The following is a 14,904-nucleotide window of genomic DNA, read 5'->3' as shown; positions in this document are numbered from 1 at the left end:
TAAGACTTTTGCACAGCACCCTAGTTTTGCAGAATAACTAGCGACCAAGGCAGCGTAGCTAATTCAAACAATCAAAAAGCGGTTAAAATAAGTGTTGAACACGTCACCACTTTTCTAAGTAAACATATTTCTAAAGGTGTTATTGATGTGAAATTCTCACCAGATGTCAGTAACAACCGATCACATCCACACATGAAATGTTTCTTCATGCATTCAATACTTTCTCCCTGTGTCATTTCTGAATATTACACATATCTTAATTCATTGTGTGATTTTTTTTTTTTTTTTTGTTGCGCATGTGGACTGAATGGGTTGTTACCAACATCTGGTGGGCAGAAAAACGCCTTTAGAAATATATTTACTTAGAAAACCGGGGATGTGCTCTGTACTTATTTTACCTGCTGTGTCTCTGTAAAGTTATTGGAGACTACGTTGAAACCTGAGTTAAAGCAAGAATATGTGACTTCAAACTACAATTACAGGGTAATGGAGTTGGCTAAAATGTAACATAATAGCAGCACAAGCAGAAACGTGTCATAAAGTCAATAAACTGATTCAACAATGGCCATGGGTATCGTAACATCACTGTAGGCCTTCAGACTATTAAAGCTTCAGAAGGAAAAAAAGCCCCTAAAAAACAAACCTAAAGTTTTCTGAGACCCCAAATGATTCAAGGCTTGGGGCTCAAATGAGTTGCTAGTATTAAAGTAACTTCTTGCAACATGTGTTTTGCCAAACTGAAACCCAGAGTGTGTTAAATTTAAGGATGTATGATATAAGGATGTTTTGCTTAAGAAGTTCACTTTTTATTAGTGAGATCAGGCTTGTGTTCTTGCTTCTTTCAAAAGTTTCTTCAGTGCAACTTCAAAAAGCCTGCTCTGGTAGCACAAAATGCAAACTAGTCTTTCAGAGAGAAAAAAAAGATTTATTTCATTTTGGATTTCAGTATAAGTTTGACTTCACTGTCATATATTTGTGTTTATATCTTCTTCAAAACAGCTGTCAAGGGACACTTCCTGTCACCGAACGGCAGCTCTCTCAGTTGGCCCCAAGGTGGCGCTCGGATCCTTATTTTTTGGTGAAGAACTCGTTGCAGATCATAGTGATGCAGGCGACCAGCGTGACATACTCTTGAAAATCCACAGTGCCGTCCGCGTTTGCGTCCAGATCCTTGAAGATCTTGTCCATTTTTGCCTTGTCAGTGGCGTTCTGCAGTGGACAAAAGTGTTAGCTTGAATTTAGACACTAAGTGATCATAAAACATAGAACTGCTCAGCCTACTTCTGCTCAAATAGTTGCGCAAACCACAGTGGAAAATCTGTGTATTTTCCACTCTCTCAAAGTAAAAGTTCTGCATCAGTATGCCAGTGTTTTCAGGCAACCTACTGGGTGTGAGATAGAAGGAGGATAGAGACCACTCACGCCAAATATGTCTCCAAGCTCATTTTGAAGAAGATCCTTCAGCTCTCCCTTGCTTAGGGTGAGTATGTCTCCCTCCTTGCCAGAGTATTTATGAAAGGTGGCGATGAGCAGGGCCATAGCCTTCTGGATGTCAGACATGATTAGGGCTAGTTTAGGGAGACAGAAGGAAAACATAATGTTACGTCTGAGACTGCAGTGGTATTTGTTTATGCAGGAAATCCACACTGAGTAAAGAAAGATGCCTCCTCTGAATAACGTTTACACATAATTCTGCTATGACTCATTATCTGGTGCAGATTAGGCTGAATCACGTGGTATTGTGGTCAAATATAGGATCTTAACAAAGGACATCATTGATATTTGGAACACGAGGAATTATTTAGAAGTAAACGAGGGGGAAAAAGGGGAATAGGCAGGGCCTGTTTGGTAAAACCAAAGTGAAAGAGATTGAGTCGTTTAACCCTGTGAGGTCCATTTTAGGTTTGCCTAAAATAATGATGCAGTGAAGCTCCTTTCAGTTACTTTTGAACCACTTCTGCAAATTAAATTGCTAATATATTTAAATTCTGGAATTATATATGTAAACATGCAGTAAAACATATGCATGTGCAAGTGCATACTGGAGGTCATAGCAGAAAACAGTGGCTGATATTACTGTTTGTCTTTGCCAAGGTTTCTCTAGGTTCTCAGTGGAGCTTGATAAAAATAAACTCAAGATTTCCACCTGGGCCCCACCACTCTTATTTCCCTTTTCAGCGGTCTCTAATGTAGCGTCTCTGCCAAGTGACACAGGACATTGTTATGGCAACAGCAGAAGGAGATAAGGAAGCAGGTTGCAGCTTAATTAAAGTCCCCAAAGCAACATCAGATGTCTGTTCTTCTAACATAGTATATCTAAATGATGCGTTCTTTCCACTTGACTGTATAAACCCAAGAGATTTGCTAGTGGTTATGCTGTGAGTCATACAGTGCTTTCCCCTCTTTAGGGAACACTAAGCTGAGGAAACTTTGGCATCAGAGAGTTTGGAAAGAGAGCACAAAACCTCATTCCTTAATTAGGTTGCAGTTAAAGGTGAGAATCGAGGGGTGCTGCTAACCAAAAAATCCCTTTAATGCATCCGTAAAAATGAGTTTCCAAACAAGTTAGTGGGATTCAGCCAAAATGAGCTCAGTCTTTTGCAGCATCAAGTTTCATAAGCAAGAAGAGAAGTTTAAGCATTAAAGTCCACATGGATGTGACAAACTTTGCAGTTCATCAATACTTTTCTGCTAATTCTTAATGTGCATTCATGTAAAACTAACTGTAATGAGCATTGCTTGATTAAAACGAACAAACAAACAAAAAAGAAAACCCAGGAAAAGTTTCCAGAGCGAGCAAATAAAAGCAGTTAACAAACAAAAAAAGCACTTGTAGGATTTTCTACTCACCAGTGCTGAGGTTTAAGACAATTCGAGGCTACTGTTGATCTTGGTAGAGCTGTTGTGATGAACCAATGGGTGGCAAAGATGCTTTATACATCACCACACCCAGTATCCCTCCCCCCTCCCTCTAGAATGCTCCTTTCATCTCCAACCACTCCTCCTTCCTTCATTTTTTAAAACATATTCTTTAACAAACACGACACTCGTGTGCTGTTACAGTGAATGTTTGCATTTGAGGATTTGGAGAATTCTAAAAACTTGCAGCATGTTTTACAAAATGTTTCTGACGTTATGATCTCAGGACTGCTTTTGAATCTGGAATTGCTGCAGAACAAAAGACAATAAAATATGAAATGTAAAGTTTGGGGTGCTGTGTCTTTAAGAGGACAATTAAAGTAAATTAAATAAATAATGGTCATGTAACAGTCTTACAAAATACCCTTTTTGCAGTGACGGATTCAAGACTATAAAAATGTTATGTTTATTGTTGATTTACAGTTTTTTATTTTACCCATTTGATTGACTTTATGTGACTATATTTTGGGGAAACCCTATGAGCAGCATTTTGTGGCATCTCTCTGATGAAAGGAGGGAAGCAGCATTTACATGTGAACTGAATCACGTTTTGTGCTCCATTTGAAGGTCACTTTTGTTAATTCTGTAAAAGAAAGTCCACAATTTGGTTTGTACATTTCATTCCGTCATAAACGAGTCTCTTGTGACTTTTGGTGGTGGAGTCATGGGACAAATGTTTGATCTGCTTTTAGAGATTTTAGAAGTAATTTTTCCCCGAATAAGAAACTTTGATCTTTACAAGATTTCATACATAATTGTGGAGCATTTGTGCTACTATGTAAATGCCGTTTTTCTACAAATGCATTAAAATTCTTTTTGACTTTTCTAACAGGATGACCAAATGTACTTCCTCTTTTTAAAAACTTACCACTTGGCACAATAGGACCAAAGAAATGAACAGTTACGTATGTTTTAAGCAAAACGTGCATCGCAGGAACCTTTAATTGTACCAACTAATTTCTGGTGTGTTTCTTTTGTATGTAATTAAAAAGTTTCTTTTTTTATTGACTTGTTTGAGATGCACATTATGTTAAAGTAAAAACACAGGGACAGTGACTCACTAGCACTGATTGTTATGGTTGTGAGTGGATCCACTCTTCTTTACAATTTTGCAGAGAGGCTGTGACTCATAGTCATGTCCCCAAAACCAAAGTCACAGAGTCCAAAAAAAAGAAAAGAAAGGAAGGAAGAAAAGAAAAAAATCTGCACTGTGGCAACTCTGTTTGCATGTTTGTTTCTCCCTGTCCGTGTGGCCTGTTGCATAACTTGAATTAGATATTTCTGGCATTGGTCTGGGCATTGTTTAGTCCTGTAATTAACAACTTCAAAGCACAGCTGAAAGCAGATGATAGGTTAGAATTCACTGTCACCATCATTCACAGCATTTTTAAACATTGTGCCATCCTTCTTCACTATGTGGAAATCATGAGTCACACATCTTCCTGTCGCCTTTTTCTCGGTCTTATTCACTCACTCACATTTACCAAATAATGGAGGGAGTATCCATGGTCACCGCATCCTGTGTCATATCCAGCTGTGATACACACAACACTGTTTGTTCAGTACAACTGGAGTGGATTTAATCACACTCACTCAGACCAATTTTTAACACTATAATTACAGATATGTGCCATCTAGTGGTTACAAACAGACATTTTTAGTGTCCAGCTCCAGCCATGTGTGCTCTAATGTAAGTTGTTTCTTCAGAAAGACATACGTCATGCAAATGCTGCATAGTGAATGTCACCCTAGAACCTTGTAGCTAGGATTGTAGAAATAATGAAGTCATGCATCTACAAGTACCCATGGAGGGAAACTATTTGGAGGTATGCAGCAGAGACAGTTTAAGATACAAATCACAGGAAATGACTGGAGGAAGTATTCAAGAGTTTTATTAAGGTAACACTAATAATAGAAAAAAAAAAAGACCTCAACAGAACTGCACTAAAAGATGCTCTAAAATTATGTACGCATATGTGCATCTATCATCTTCATTGTATCAGCTGAAGTATCAAAAGTAAAAACTGAAGTAAAAGGCTACAAGACATGCATAATATTATCATTCATATGTCATGACTTTAGCTGGAGGGAGTAAATTAATGTTTCCATGTATTGATGTTCAAGGCCTTTAGAGCCAGTCTGGTTGTTGTTCATTCAATTAATAAGTTTAGTGCCTCATTTGTAAAACACTCATCTTCATGCACTAAATTTATTGTAACATAAAAAAACTGCATACAACACTGCGCTAGAAAACCTTGCCTTGTAAACAAGGTTTTTTTAAGGTGGGTGAAAACTTGCAAATTCTTCAAAACATACTTAACTAGAAGTACATGGTTAGATTTAACCACTGTCTCATGTTTGCAGTTTGCATGTATGCACCTAAACCTTTAGGTCATAGGCTCTTTATGTCACGGTCTGGCTGGCAGACCATGGGGATATGGGGGAATGAGGACCCAAAACGCATGGTTCTGCGATGCAAACAGTGCACTTTATTTACAGTGAAGGCTGTAAACACAATAACTCCCCGTTGCTCCCTTGAATCCCGTGTGTGTGTGTGCTCCCCGCTGTTGTGTTCTCGCACACCCTGTGCGTGCTGCCGTTCTCGTCCACTCTTCCACCTGGGGGGAAAACCACAAAAACAGCCATCAACACCAACCCCGGCGGGCATACACAAACAGCACCGTCGTACGCTGACACACACTAACTTGGGTAGACAAACTCAATGATCCCACGCCAGTGGGAGCTCCAACACTCTCCTAAGTAGCTCCCCCGACGAGCCCTGATCACCAACAGGTGTGTGGCAGGAACTTCAGGTGTGGCCAGTCCTCCTGCAGGGGCACACCCATCAGGCCTGCATGTGGCTGTTCTCCATCCTCCAGCCACACATGTACACACCCACACCCTGCCTATACATATAATGAGTGGAACACAGACTAACACAGCATTGTGCAGAAAGACACACACATCACCAAATAATAACAATAATAATAATAATAATAACAACAATAATAATAATAATCATAATAATAATAACAACAACAGTCAAAACTGCTCACGGACCCCCGAGTCCTCCAGAGCTGGGTCCGTGACACTTTATTTTGGTAACCTGTTTTGGTGTCAACTTCTGTCAGTTCAACTGGTTCAAAGCACCCTCTCTGTGTGTCTATCAATAAAAGAACAGAAGAGAAGTGAAACAGCAGAATCAGGTTATAAAATACACATTTTGGGGCGATCGTGGCTCAAGAGTTGGGAGTTCGCCTTGTAATTGGAAGGTTGCCGGTTCGAGCCCCGGCTTGGACAGTTTCGGTCATTGTGTCCTTGGGCAAGACACTTCACCCGTTGCCTACTGGTGGTGGTCAGAGGGCCCGGTGGTGCCAGTGTCTGGCATCCTCGCCTCTGTCAGTGCGCCCCAGGTTGGCTGTGGCTACAATGTAGCTTGTCATCACCAGTGTGTGAATGTGTGCGTGAATGGGTGGATGACTGGATGTGTAAAGCGCTTTGGGGTCCTTAGGGACTAGTAAAGCGCTATACAAATACAGGCCATTTACCATTTTTCCATAGCAGCAACCACATTAAAACCACTGACAGGTGAAATGTATTGACCCTGCCTTTTCAGTATAACGTTCTACCCCCTCTTCTGCCTTCACTCCCTGAAGGCAGAAGAGGGGGTAGAACTCCAAAACCCAGATTGCAATTTGAACAAGCTTGATTCATCGAAGCCCAGCCCTGCTGTGGATACTTCGTGTCCTGTGGGCTGCAGGGCTGGGCTTCGATGAATCAAGCAGGACACAAAGTTTCCTCTCCCAAACACGCAGGTCCAATGGGACAGAGCTGTGTTGGCAGCTTGAGTAGGACCTACAAAACAATAAGCAGGTGATATTAATGTTGTGGATAAAGTGCCAAGTATAGGTTTTAAACTGTGGGATTTAAATGTCTATTGGTTTCAAACGCTCACATTTGAACACTGGGGATAAAAAAAAAAAATACAACTAAATGTAACTGTGAATTGAATCAGTATCAGGATCACAATAGTTATTTCCCATGGCAACATCTGCATGCAAACTGGACGTTGGGGATGGTTGGTATGTTTTGGACATTAATGTTATTGTTTAACAAGTTTCCACAGAGAGGGGCTTTTTTTTTTTGGTGTGTCCAAGATGGGCGTGGCATGCCACAGTGAATATTTGGTACTCCCCGAACTCACACCACAGAACGCCCCCGCAAGGAATGACTTGAGCAACTTTAAAACCAAAAGCATGCAGGATTATTTCAGTGAGAAAAATGTTGTGACAAATGTCATTATTACTATATTAGAAAGTCTGTGTTAGAAAACTAGACATGACACATACAGTGGTGTCACCGATCAGCGTCTGGTAAGATCGAAGAGTAATTCATCTAGACAAATGATGATTTTTCTTTTCTTTTAGGCAACATGATAAACATATAGCCTGCAGGATGCACTAAATACAAGGAAATGCACTGAAAAAGCAGCAGTCTCGGAATCTCAGCTGTGGGTCACATGGGCGTGGTGCTTCTGTAAACCAAGTGGTGCAAACTTTAGCTACACACACACGCACACACTTAAGACTCATCACATAGTCACATAGCAACTTCAGTGTTTTCCCAGTATCCATGAACACTGACAAACCAGTAGTTAAGCCCTGCCCAAAGCGGTGTTTGCCAAGAGCTCAAGAAGACCTCTTCCTCCTGGGTTTAGCCTTTCAGGCAGGCTTTTCTCAGGCAGTAAAAGCTTTGATGACTTCACTGGGATCGGCAGGCCATCATAGTAAACAGTGGCTCACAGTCTATCTGCACATCTACCAATAACAGATTTGATTGTTGGAGCATGCCTGAGAGGTAGGGCTGCCTGGAAGACTTCGTTTTAGAGCAAAGATATTTGTTCTGTTCAGTAAGAATAACGAGAGACGGGTGGTGAAGGGGTTATCTTGTTCCTCTCTCTCTTTCTCTGGTGTTATTCAACTTTCACCAGACATGAAACACGGTGGGATTTTTGTGATCTGCACAAGAACAGTGATGTGCTGTTCTTGTGAGTCAGTTGAGGGCTTGCAAAATACAAATCAAACTGACTAGGCAATGTTATCACCCGTTTTATTCATAGAGTTGCAACATCCTCTGAGAGTTTATGCCTCACTGAGAGAGGTGTGTTCATGCCTACAACATTCAGCAGATTCCTCAGAGCAGTGATAAAGCAGGGACTTTGTCAGGGAGGGAGTGGCTCATCTGCCCTTTAACACTCAGGGAAAACATAAAGTACTCAGTTACAAAGCCAACAGAGAAAGCTGTCTGGATTAAGCTTTACCAGCTTCTCAAATGGAAATGGTTCTGGTGCTTGCTTAAAAAAACACATGTATAAAAAGTTGAAGGGGATTTATGGGCAAATCTGTCTAACTTAAAGATTAGATAGTTAGGAAACACAAGACACAAGAGGTTTAAAATGATTCAGCACTTTTAATGAACAAAACTTTACAAAAAAAGCACAAAAAAAAGCAATGCTTTTTGGTCTCTTCTCTTCCACTGTTGTACTTCCTACTTCTTTCCAGCCTTTTTCATTTCGAGCTGATAGCACTGCTCACATGCAACAGACAGTCCAACAACCAGAGAAACAAACTCCTCAAAGTTCACAAGACCATCACCGTTGGCGTCCAAGTCTTTCATGATCTTGTCTACAGAAGCAGGATCTTTTTGACACTGTGTTTAAAAAAAGGGTGTGTGAGGATACATCAGCAACAGTGAGATTGCACAAGAAGTGGCATAGTATTGGATTACAGTGTGTAAATGATGCGCAGTGTGATTGCACAATTTACGTTTTGGTCTCATCTCACCTTAAGGAAGCTGGAAAGCTCAGCCTCCATTAGCTGTCTGAGGTTTTGCCGGGTGAGCGAACCGTCCTTGGCGTAACGGTGGAACACCTTGATGAGTCCTTCCATGCAGTTTTCCAGTTCTGAAGGCATGTTTGCTGGAATGTGTTTAGACTGAAAAATAATGTTCAGAAAATGTTGACTATGACAACTGATAGCAAGTCAGTTTAACTTCAGCTGACATTTTCCAAACAAGTCCATAGAAAGCATTTATGAAAGCTGCTTTGGTTGAGATGCTGTTAAACTCATCCATTATTGATGGAACTGACACATTTGGGTCTTTGTTTTACTTCCCACTGATGAGTGATGCTCGTGGGAAGACAGTAAAGGTATGTCACAGTAAACCACTGTGCAAAATACAGAAAATCTCAACATTTGAGTTACTGTCTTTGTAGCTGTAAGAGTTAAAAGAAAGGAGAAGTAGGAGGGAGGGTGTGTTATGTGTGCGCAAGAGAATGGAAAATGTGAACAACTTGAACTGAAAAACGTTAGACCCAAAATGGTGGGATTCAATGTGAGTAATGAGATAGGACACTGCAGGAACAAGCATGTGTGTACATGCCCACAGTCCAACCACACCCTTACAAAGGCTTATATTGATTATATGGAGACCTAGTTAACTGTCTTAAATGTGAATCAGAGCTTAATGTAAAAATGTTAATTCTATATTTTATTAATAAAAATAATCATAACACTGGAAAAACAATTAAAGTGTAGTTAATGTGAAAGATTGAAAACAAGAGAAAGAAACAAGATAAACTAACTAAAAGTTGGAGCCTAACTTAGTTAACAGCAGAGGAAATACACGGATCCGTTAGATACTGTTAGAAATTCACAAAGAGGGAGCTTCAGTAAATACAAAGCAGTGACTGGGAGCGGATTAAAGTAGGTTAAACAGTATGAAACACTATTCTCACACCTCCTAGCTGTATGTCTGTATGCTTTAGCAACTAAAGTTTATATTTAAACAAAAAATCGTGGCAAAGCCACACCTGTAGGACAAGAGCAGAAAGTTTCTTACCGTACAGTTGCTGGGACGTGGCAACAGAAGAGGTGCAAATGTTCAGACGTCTGCAACAAGCAACAGAGATTTTATAGTCAGGCGCTGGCTGACTCACACTGTGGCTCTGCAGACGCTGGACTCTGAACAGTTAATACACTGGAAAGGTTAGTAATAGGAGAGAAAATATATTAGTGCGACTTTAGCTTAAGTTCAGTCATCTGATTTAAAAACAAGGAAAAAGTTACTATTGCTGCTGATAGAAGAGCTAAAAGCCGTTTTTGTGGAATTTAAGATAAAGTTTCATTAAAGTTTAGGCTACCGGTTTAACAGACCCTCCGCCCCTCTCCACCGCCCACCGCCCACACACACGCTCTACTTTTCTGTGTTAATCTCTCATAATAAACACACCTTAGGTTTAAGGGATTTTAAAAAGTATTTACTGTAATTTCGAAAATCTGTAATTTACCTGTAAGACTAACTGATACCTAAAGAAGAGCCAATCAGCAGCATTCTGCTGAGTACAAGATCAATTCTGCAAACTAGAGCTATCATCCACAACAGAGGCAATCCAGCCAGTGTGGCTTCAAGGACTGTTTTGTCTCATATTATCTGCATTTATATTCCTATCATAACCTGAAACTTTACTCCTATTATCCTGAAATGCGTTTTATATCAAAGATGGACGACAGATAGCTAGGTGGATACAGTGTGCCACATTGTGGTGAAAACAGGGTATTACAAATGGCACGCTTTGCAGCCCAGTGTTAAAGCTGTATTTGAATAACAACTCGATCCGTTCTGTCTTTTTTTTTTTTTTTTTTTTAGAGGTTTGTGTCTCATTTTACTAACAAAGGAGAAAAAGAACATAATTGAACATAAAAATCACCAAAATACCTCATTGCAATTTTTCCTGCACTCAACTTTTGTTATTTTAACCTATTTGATCACGCTATGTATCAATGCTCGGTATTTTTCTTGCTGTTATCCATAAATACATAATTTTAACTGAAAGAGCTACAAGTACAGTACTTGACTAACTCTCATTTTCAAAACTCTGGAAATCTGGACTGACGAGTTATTATTGTCAGTCCAGATTTCCAGAGTTTTGTTTCTTGGTTAAAGCAGTTCTCTTCTTATTATCAGACTCCTTTAGTAGTGATTTCTTGAATCAGTTTTACCAATGTAGTCATATGTCTGGTCTGCTACTCAGGGAGGCATTGATGTGGGCTGTAAACTGAGTTTCCATCAAACTGAAAACATGTCAGACCACAATGAAATATTCCTCACCAGCAGAGGGAACTCTTGAGCATCTATTCCCATGTCTGTCATCATTATCAAAGTTTCCTCATTCTACTACTGTAACTTTCAATGTTGTATAAGCTTTTCCAAATAAAGAAAGCTTTGTGTTTTGAAGACTTATCCTTGTTCATTTATTGATTTATTTTCTTAAAGATAATAGCACCTCAAGGCCATTTGCTGCACACTGAGACTACCTGGTTACTGTGCAACTAATGGTAATAAACAATTTAGAAGGCAACTAATTTATTGCCTTCTAGTGTCTGATGAAGCGTACCTATTAACTGAAGACCATTTAAAATGCTTGTTCAGATAAAGAGACAGTAAATTTCTTTTAATCTCCAATTTTTCTGAAAACGTGAACATTTGCAGGCAGGGTTTATGGCAGAAGCATATCAGTTATTGCTGTATAGAGTGGAAGAGAACAGGGAAGTAACTGTAATCTAATTACCTTTTTGCAATAGTAATCCTTTACATTAACCTTATCATAGGGTTTATTTCAAACCCTATGATAAGGGTAAAGTGAGAAAAGCAGGCAATAAGGGTATATCCTAACATGAAACAACTAGTTCAGAGGTGTGAATAGGCAACTAGCAAACATTTCTATGCATCCCTAAGTTAAAGAAAAAACAAGCACAATCTTTGACTTTGACAAACTTTATTGTTTTGATGTGAATCCAGGGAAGGCCTATATTGGGTTTCTTTCCACATCAGCAGTGCTTTACTTTGGGCAGCCTTTTGCGTCCAGTTCTTTCATGACCTCTTGGAGGGCGTCATGGCTTGCACAGGCGCAACCAGCAACCAGTGAGGCGAACTCTTCAAAGTCCACACGTTTATCATCATTGTGGTCGACACACTTGAAGAGATCATCTTCACTTTTTCCCTGCAAAGGTGAAACAAACATTTAATAACTTGGAAAGTGAAACAAAACAAAAAAAGTGCCAAGTTTAATAATACTAATTAATAATACTTAATAAAAAAATTTATCTCTTGGTTCATGCTTTTAGTCAGGCTGTTATGAGAAATTTGCAAACTCAATAGATTTGTAGGGCTGGTTGATTTTAATGCTAAACTATGCCTTAAACATTTACATTGCACTTTAAAAGTGTCTGGATGTCACCAAAGTTATTGTGATCATTTGCAGTTATTTAGTACAATGTTTTCCCTTACCTGAGAAAGTAAAGGTAGTTCATTCTTCACTAATTTTAGAAATTGTTCTTTGGTCAGTTTATTGTCATCTCCTTGGTAGGACATGTAGGCACTGAACATTGCAGCCAATGCCATTTCCAGTCTTGTTGGGTCTGACATTTTTGCAGTTCTGTACAAGAATCTGGACAAGAAATAAAATGGATCATAAAATATTATTTGGCATGCATCGGCAGAGGGACAGAAATGTAGATGGACTGTACTTACAACAATTCTTTACTTTTTAAAAATGTGATTCTTAACTAAAAGTTTTACATACATGTCAAACGGAAGAGCAGCTTCACTGAAGCAAATACCTTAAAACAAAATACATGCAGTCAGAGTAGAACCAAAAACCAGCCAGTTTAACATAAATACAGATGAATCTTCAACCACAAGAAACAAAATTTGTCTAGTTTCTATCTAAACAATAAAAAAGTCACAGAAGAATCTGCTCCTACCTGGATTCAGCAGAGTCAATAGAGCGAAGAGAAAACCACCTCCACGAGGTTCAAAAGGGTGTTCGTGACACTCCCATTGTCTGTTTCCTGATTAGCAACTTTGTTTGCATTTTTTTAAAATATGTAACCGCTTCCATCCTGGAGGCCCTCGCATACAGGCAAATTCAAGAGGCCACCTTATACTGCAATCACTAAAATAGGTATAGCTTTCTTATACTTGATTTCTGTTGCAGGACTGGTAGCTTCAGTTTCAGAACTGGTTTACTTATAGTGTGCCTACTTATTTTAGTATGGTTGATTTTCCTTTTTGCCATTTTGACCAGGTGTGGGTAATAATGGTCTTTCTTTGTTGCAGTTATAATTCTTCCCCTGGCCTAGTGTTGATGAGCATACTTGCACAGTTCAATAAAAGATCTGACGAAAGACAAAAAGAAACACTTTCTGATTGCTAGCGACAGCTTGAAGTAAAGCGGCAGTTTTGTAATGAAACACATTGACCGAGTCAAACACAGCTGAGGCATGCATATCTCATGTTCATTGTTCAAACAGGAATTTTGTGATTAATATTTTATTGTACTTTTAGAACACTACAGTCCACTGCAGAGACAGATTACATCACATAAAAAAAAAACATCAGCATAGCAGCAGAACAGTAGAGAATACCAAACCAAAATGAGGGGGGGCAAACAAAGCAGGAGATAAACAAAAACATGAAAAAAAACAACAACAAAAAAAACAAACAAACAAAAAAGAAACAAAAACAGCCAGCCTTTGACTATGTGGGTCTTACTGCATGCCACACTCTGACATCCCTGAGAGTGCTTCGTCAGAATTCCAATGTCTATCCCACTCTAAGTTCTAGTCCAAACAGGAATTTTAATATGAGGAAGTAGTCTACACACCCAACAGAGAGCTGGTTAGGTCATTATTGAACACACCTGTCAGGAAACTTTCCACCTGTGGAAGAAACACTGAGACATGTGAATAGCTATGGCAGTCTTTTTGAAGAACAATCCAGTTTTTGCTTATTGCATTTGTTAGATTTGTATTGTTGGATTATCATTTATTCCACAATAGTTATTGGAACTGTATAGACAAGCAGGGGCCACAGGATTCGGGGCAGGATGGAATGCTGGTAGATCCAGGCTTTAAATCTTCCAGGCAGGCCGGACTTATCCACCTTAATGAGCCACGCTCCCAGCTCCTCATTTGCCTTCTGAATGCCATTAGAGTCTTTCAGGCTGGAGTCGAAGAGTTTCCCCAAGCTCTTGACTGGTTGTTCCGTTATGGATGGAATAATGGTTCCTGAGACCTTGCCCTTCTTCAGTACCATAGATCTTGACTTGGAAGGTTTAAAACTCATCCTTGCCCATGAGATGAGTTTCTCAAGTCCTTGCAAGATCCACCTACACCCTGGGACTGATGATGTTGTAATGGTGAGGTCATCCATATAGGCTCTGATAGGGGGCTGACGAACACCTGACCTTGTTAGTGGCCCTCTGCACTCCACCTCAGCAGCCTTTACCACCATGTTCATTGCAAGGGCAAAGAGCATAACTGAGATGGTACAGCCTGTTATTATACCTTTCCGGAGGCGGTGCCAGCATGAAGTAACTGCCCCAGAAATGACCCTAAGCCTGAAATTGGCGTAATAGTCCAGAATCAGGTCCTTGATCTTATTGTTTCATGGTTGGATAAACATATCTATATCTGTTTTAGTCTAAGTGCCTTTTGTTTAGATGAACTGCTGGACTTCCAGACCAGCAGGTTTAGGGAGGTCGTTTTGCAGACAGAGTAGGTAAAACAACACAAAGTCATAAATATACTTGGGAAAGCAGCTACTTTTTGTGTTTTATATACAAACTCTTTCATAACTCCTGTTGACCAGAGGCTATTTACTAACGTAAGCAAAGATATAGTACATAAAATTTATGTATCCTCAGAAAATTCAACAACTAAACTTGATCTGGGGATCCTAAAACTTGAAAAAAAAAGTGATTTCTGATGTTTGTCCTTTTTAATTTATTTTTATGTACTATATCTTTGCTTACGTTAGTAAATAGCCTCTGGTCAACAGGAGTTATGAAAGAGTTTGTATATAAAACACAAAAAGTAGCTGCTTTCCCAAGTATATTTATGACTTTGTGTTGTTTTACCTACT

At 39.4% G+C, this 14,904-nt stretch overlaps 2 protein-coding genes and 1 long non-coding RNA gene across 3 annotated transcripts; all 3 read right to left on the bottom strand.

Moving 5' to 3' along the window:
- Positions 1–904: 904 nt before the first annotated feature.
- LOC146363048 (ictacalcin-like) lies at positions 905–2,936 on the bottom strand. Its single transcript, XM_084919540.1, has 3 exons — positions 2,851–2,936; positions 1,423–1,568; positions 905–1,209 (listed from the first exon to the last, which is right to left on the bottom strand). The coding sequence occupies exons 2-3, from the start codon at positions 1,558–1,560 to the stop codon at positions 1,069–1,071; spliced, it is 279 nt and encodes a 92-aa protein (XP_084775666.1). The 5' UTR covers positions 1,561–1,568; positions 2,851–2,936; the 3' UTR covers positions 905–1,068.
- A 5,432-nt stretch (positions 2,937–8,368) lies between these two features.
- On the bottom strand, positions 8,369–10,075 carry LOC146363047 (protein S100-A10-like). Its single transcript, XM_084920076.1, has 3 exons — positions 9,820–10,075; positions 8,763–8,912; positions 8,369–8,628 (listed from the first exon to the last, which is right to left on the bottom strand). Exons 2-3 carry the CDS (start codon positions 8,889–8,891, stop codon positions 8,467–8,469), a joined length of 291 nt encoding a protein of 96 aa, XP_084776202.1. The 5' UTR covers positions 8,892–8,912; positions 9,820–10,075; the 3' UTR covers positions 8,369–8,466.
- A 1,669-nt stretch (positions 10,076–11,744) lies between these two features.
- LOC146363046 (uncharacterized) lies at positions 11,745–14,575 on the bottom strand. Its single transcript, XR_014799271.1, has 3 exons — positions 12,563–14,575; positions 12,268–12,427; positions 11,745–11,980 (listed from the first exon to the last, which is right to left on the bottom strand). It is a non-coding gene; the product is annotated as an uncharacterized LOC146363046 (long non-coding RNA).
- Between the last annotated feature and the right edge of the window lie 329 nt (positions 14,576–14,904).

This window comes from Perissodus microlepis, chromosome 22 (assembly GCF_051167445.1).
Source record: "Perissodus microlepis isolate ML-2025 ecotype Zambia chromosome 22, ASM5116744v1, whole genome shotgun sequence".
Lineage (NCBI taxonomy): Eukaryota > Metazoa > Chordata > Actinopteri > Cichliformes > Cichlidae > Perissodus > Perissodus microlepis.
Note: the sequence above shows the minus strand (reverse complement) of the source record. Positions and strands in the feature narration are given on the sequence as shown.

What these genes read in the sequence shown, in the direction of transcription:
- LOC146363048 (XM_084919540.1), bottom strand. Translation starts at nt 1,560, where the DNA reads ATGTCTGACATCCAGAAGGCTATGGCCCTGCTCATCGCCACCTTTCAT. An exon ending in AGCTTGGAGACATATTTGGC is followed by an intron (nt 1,210 to 1,422) that starts GTGAGTGGTCTC and finishes TGTCCACTGCAG; the next exon opens with AACGCCACTGACAAGGCAAA.
- LOC146363047 (XM_084920076.1), bottom strand. Translation starts at nt 8,891, where the DNA reads ATGCCTTCAGAACTGGAAAACTGCATGGAAGGACTCATCAAGGTGTTC. An exon ending in AGCTTTCCAGCTTCCTTAAG is followed by an intron (nt 8,629 to 8,762) that starts GTGAGATGAGAC and finishes TTTTAAACACAG; the next exon opens with TGTCAAAAAGATCCTGCTTC.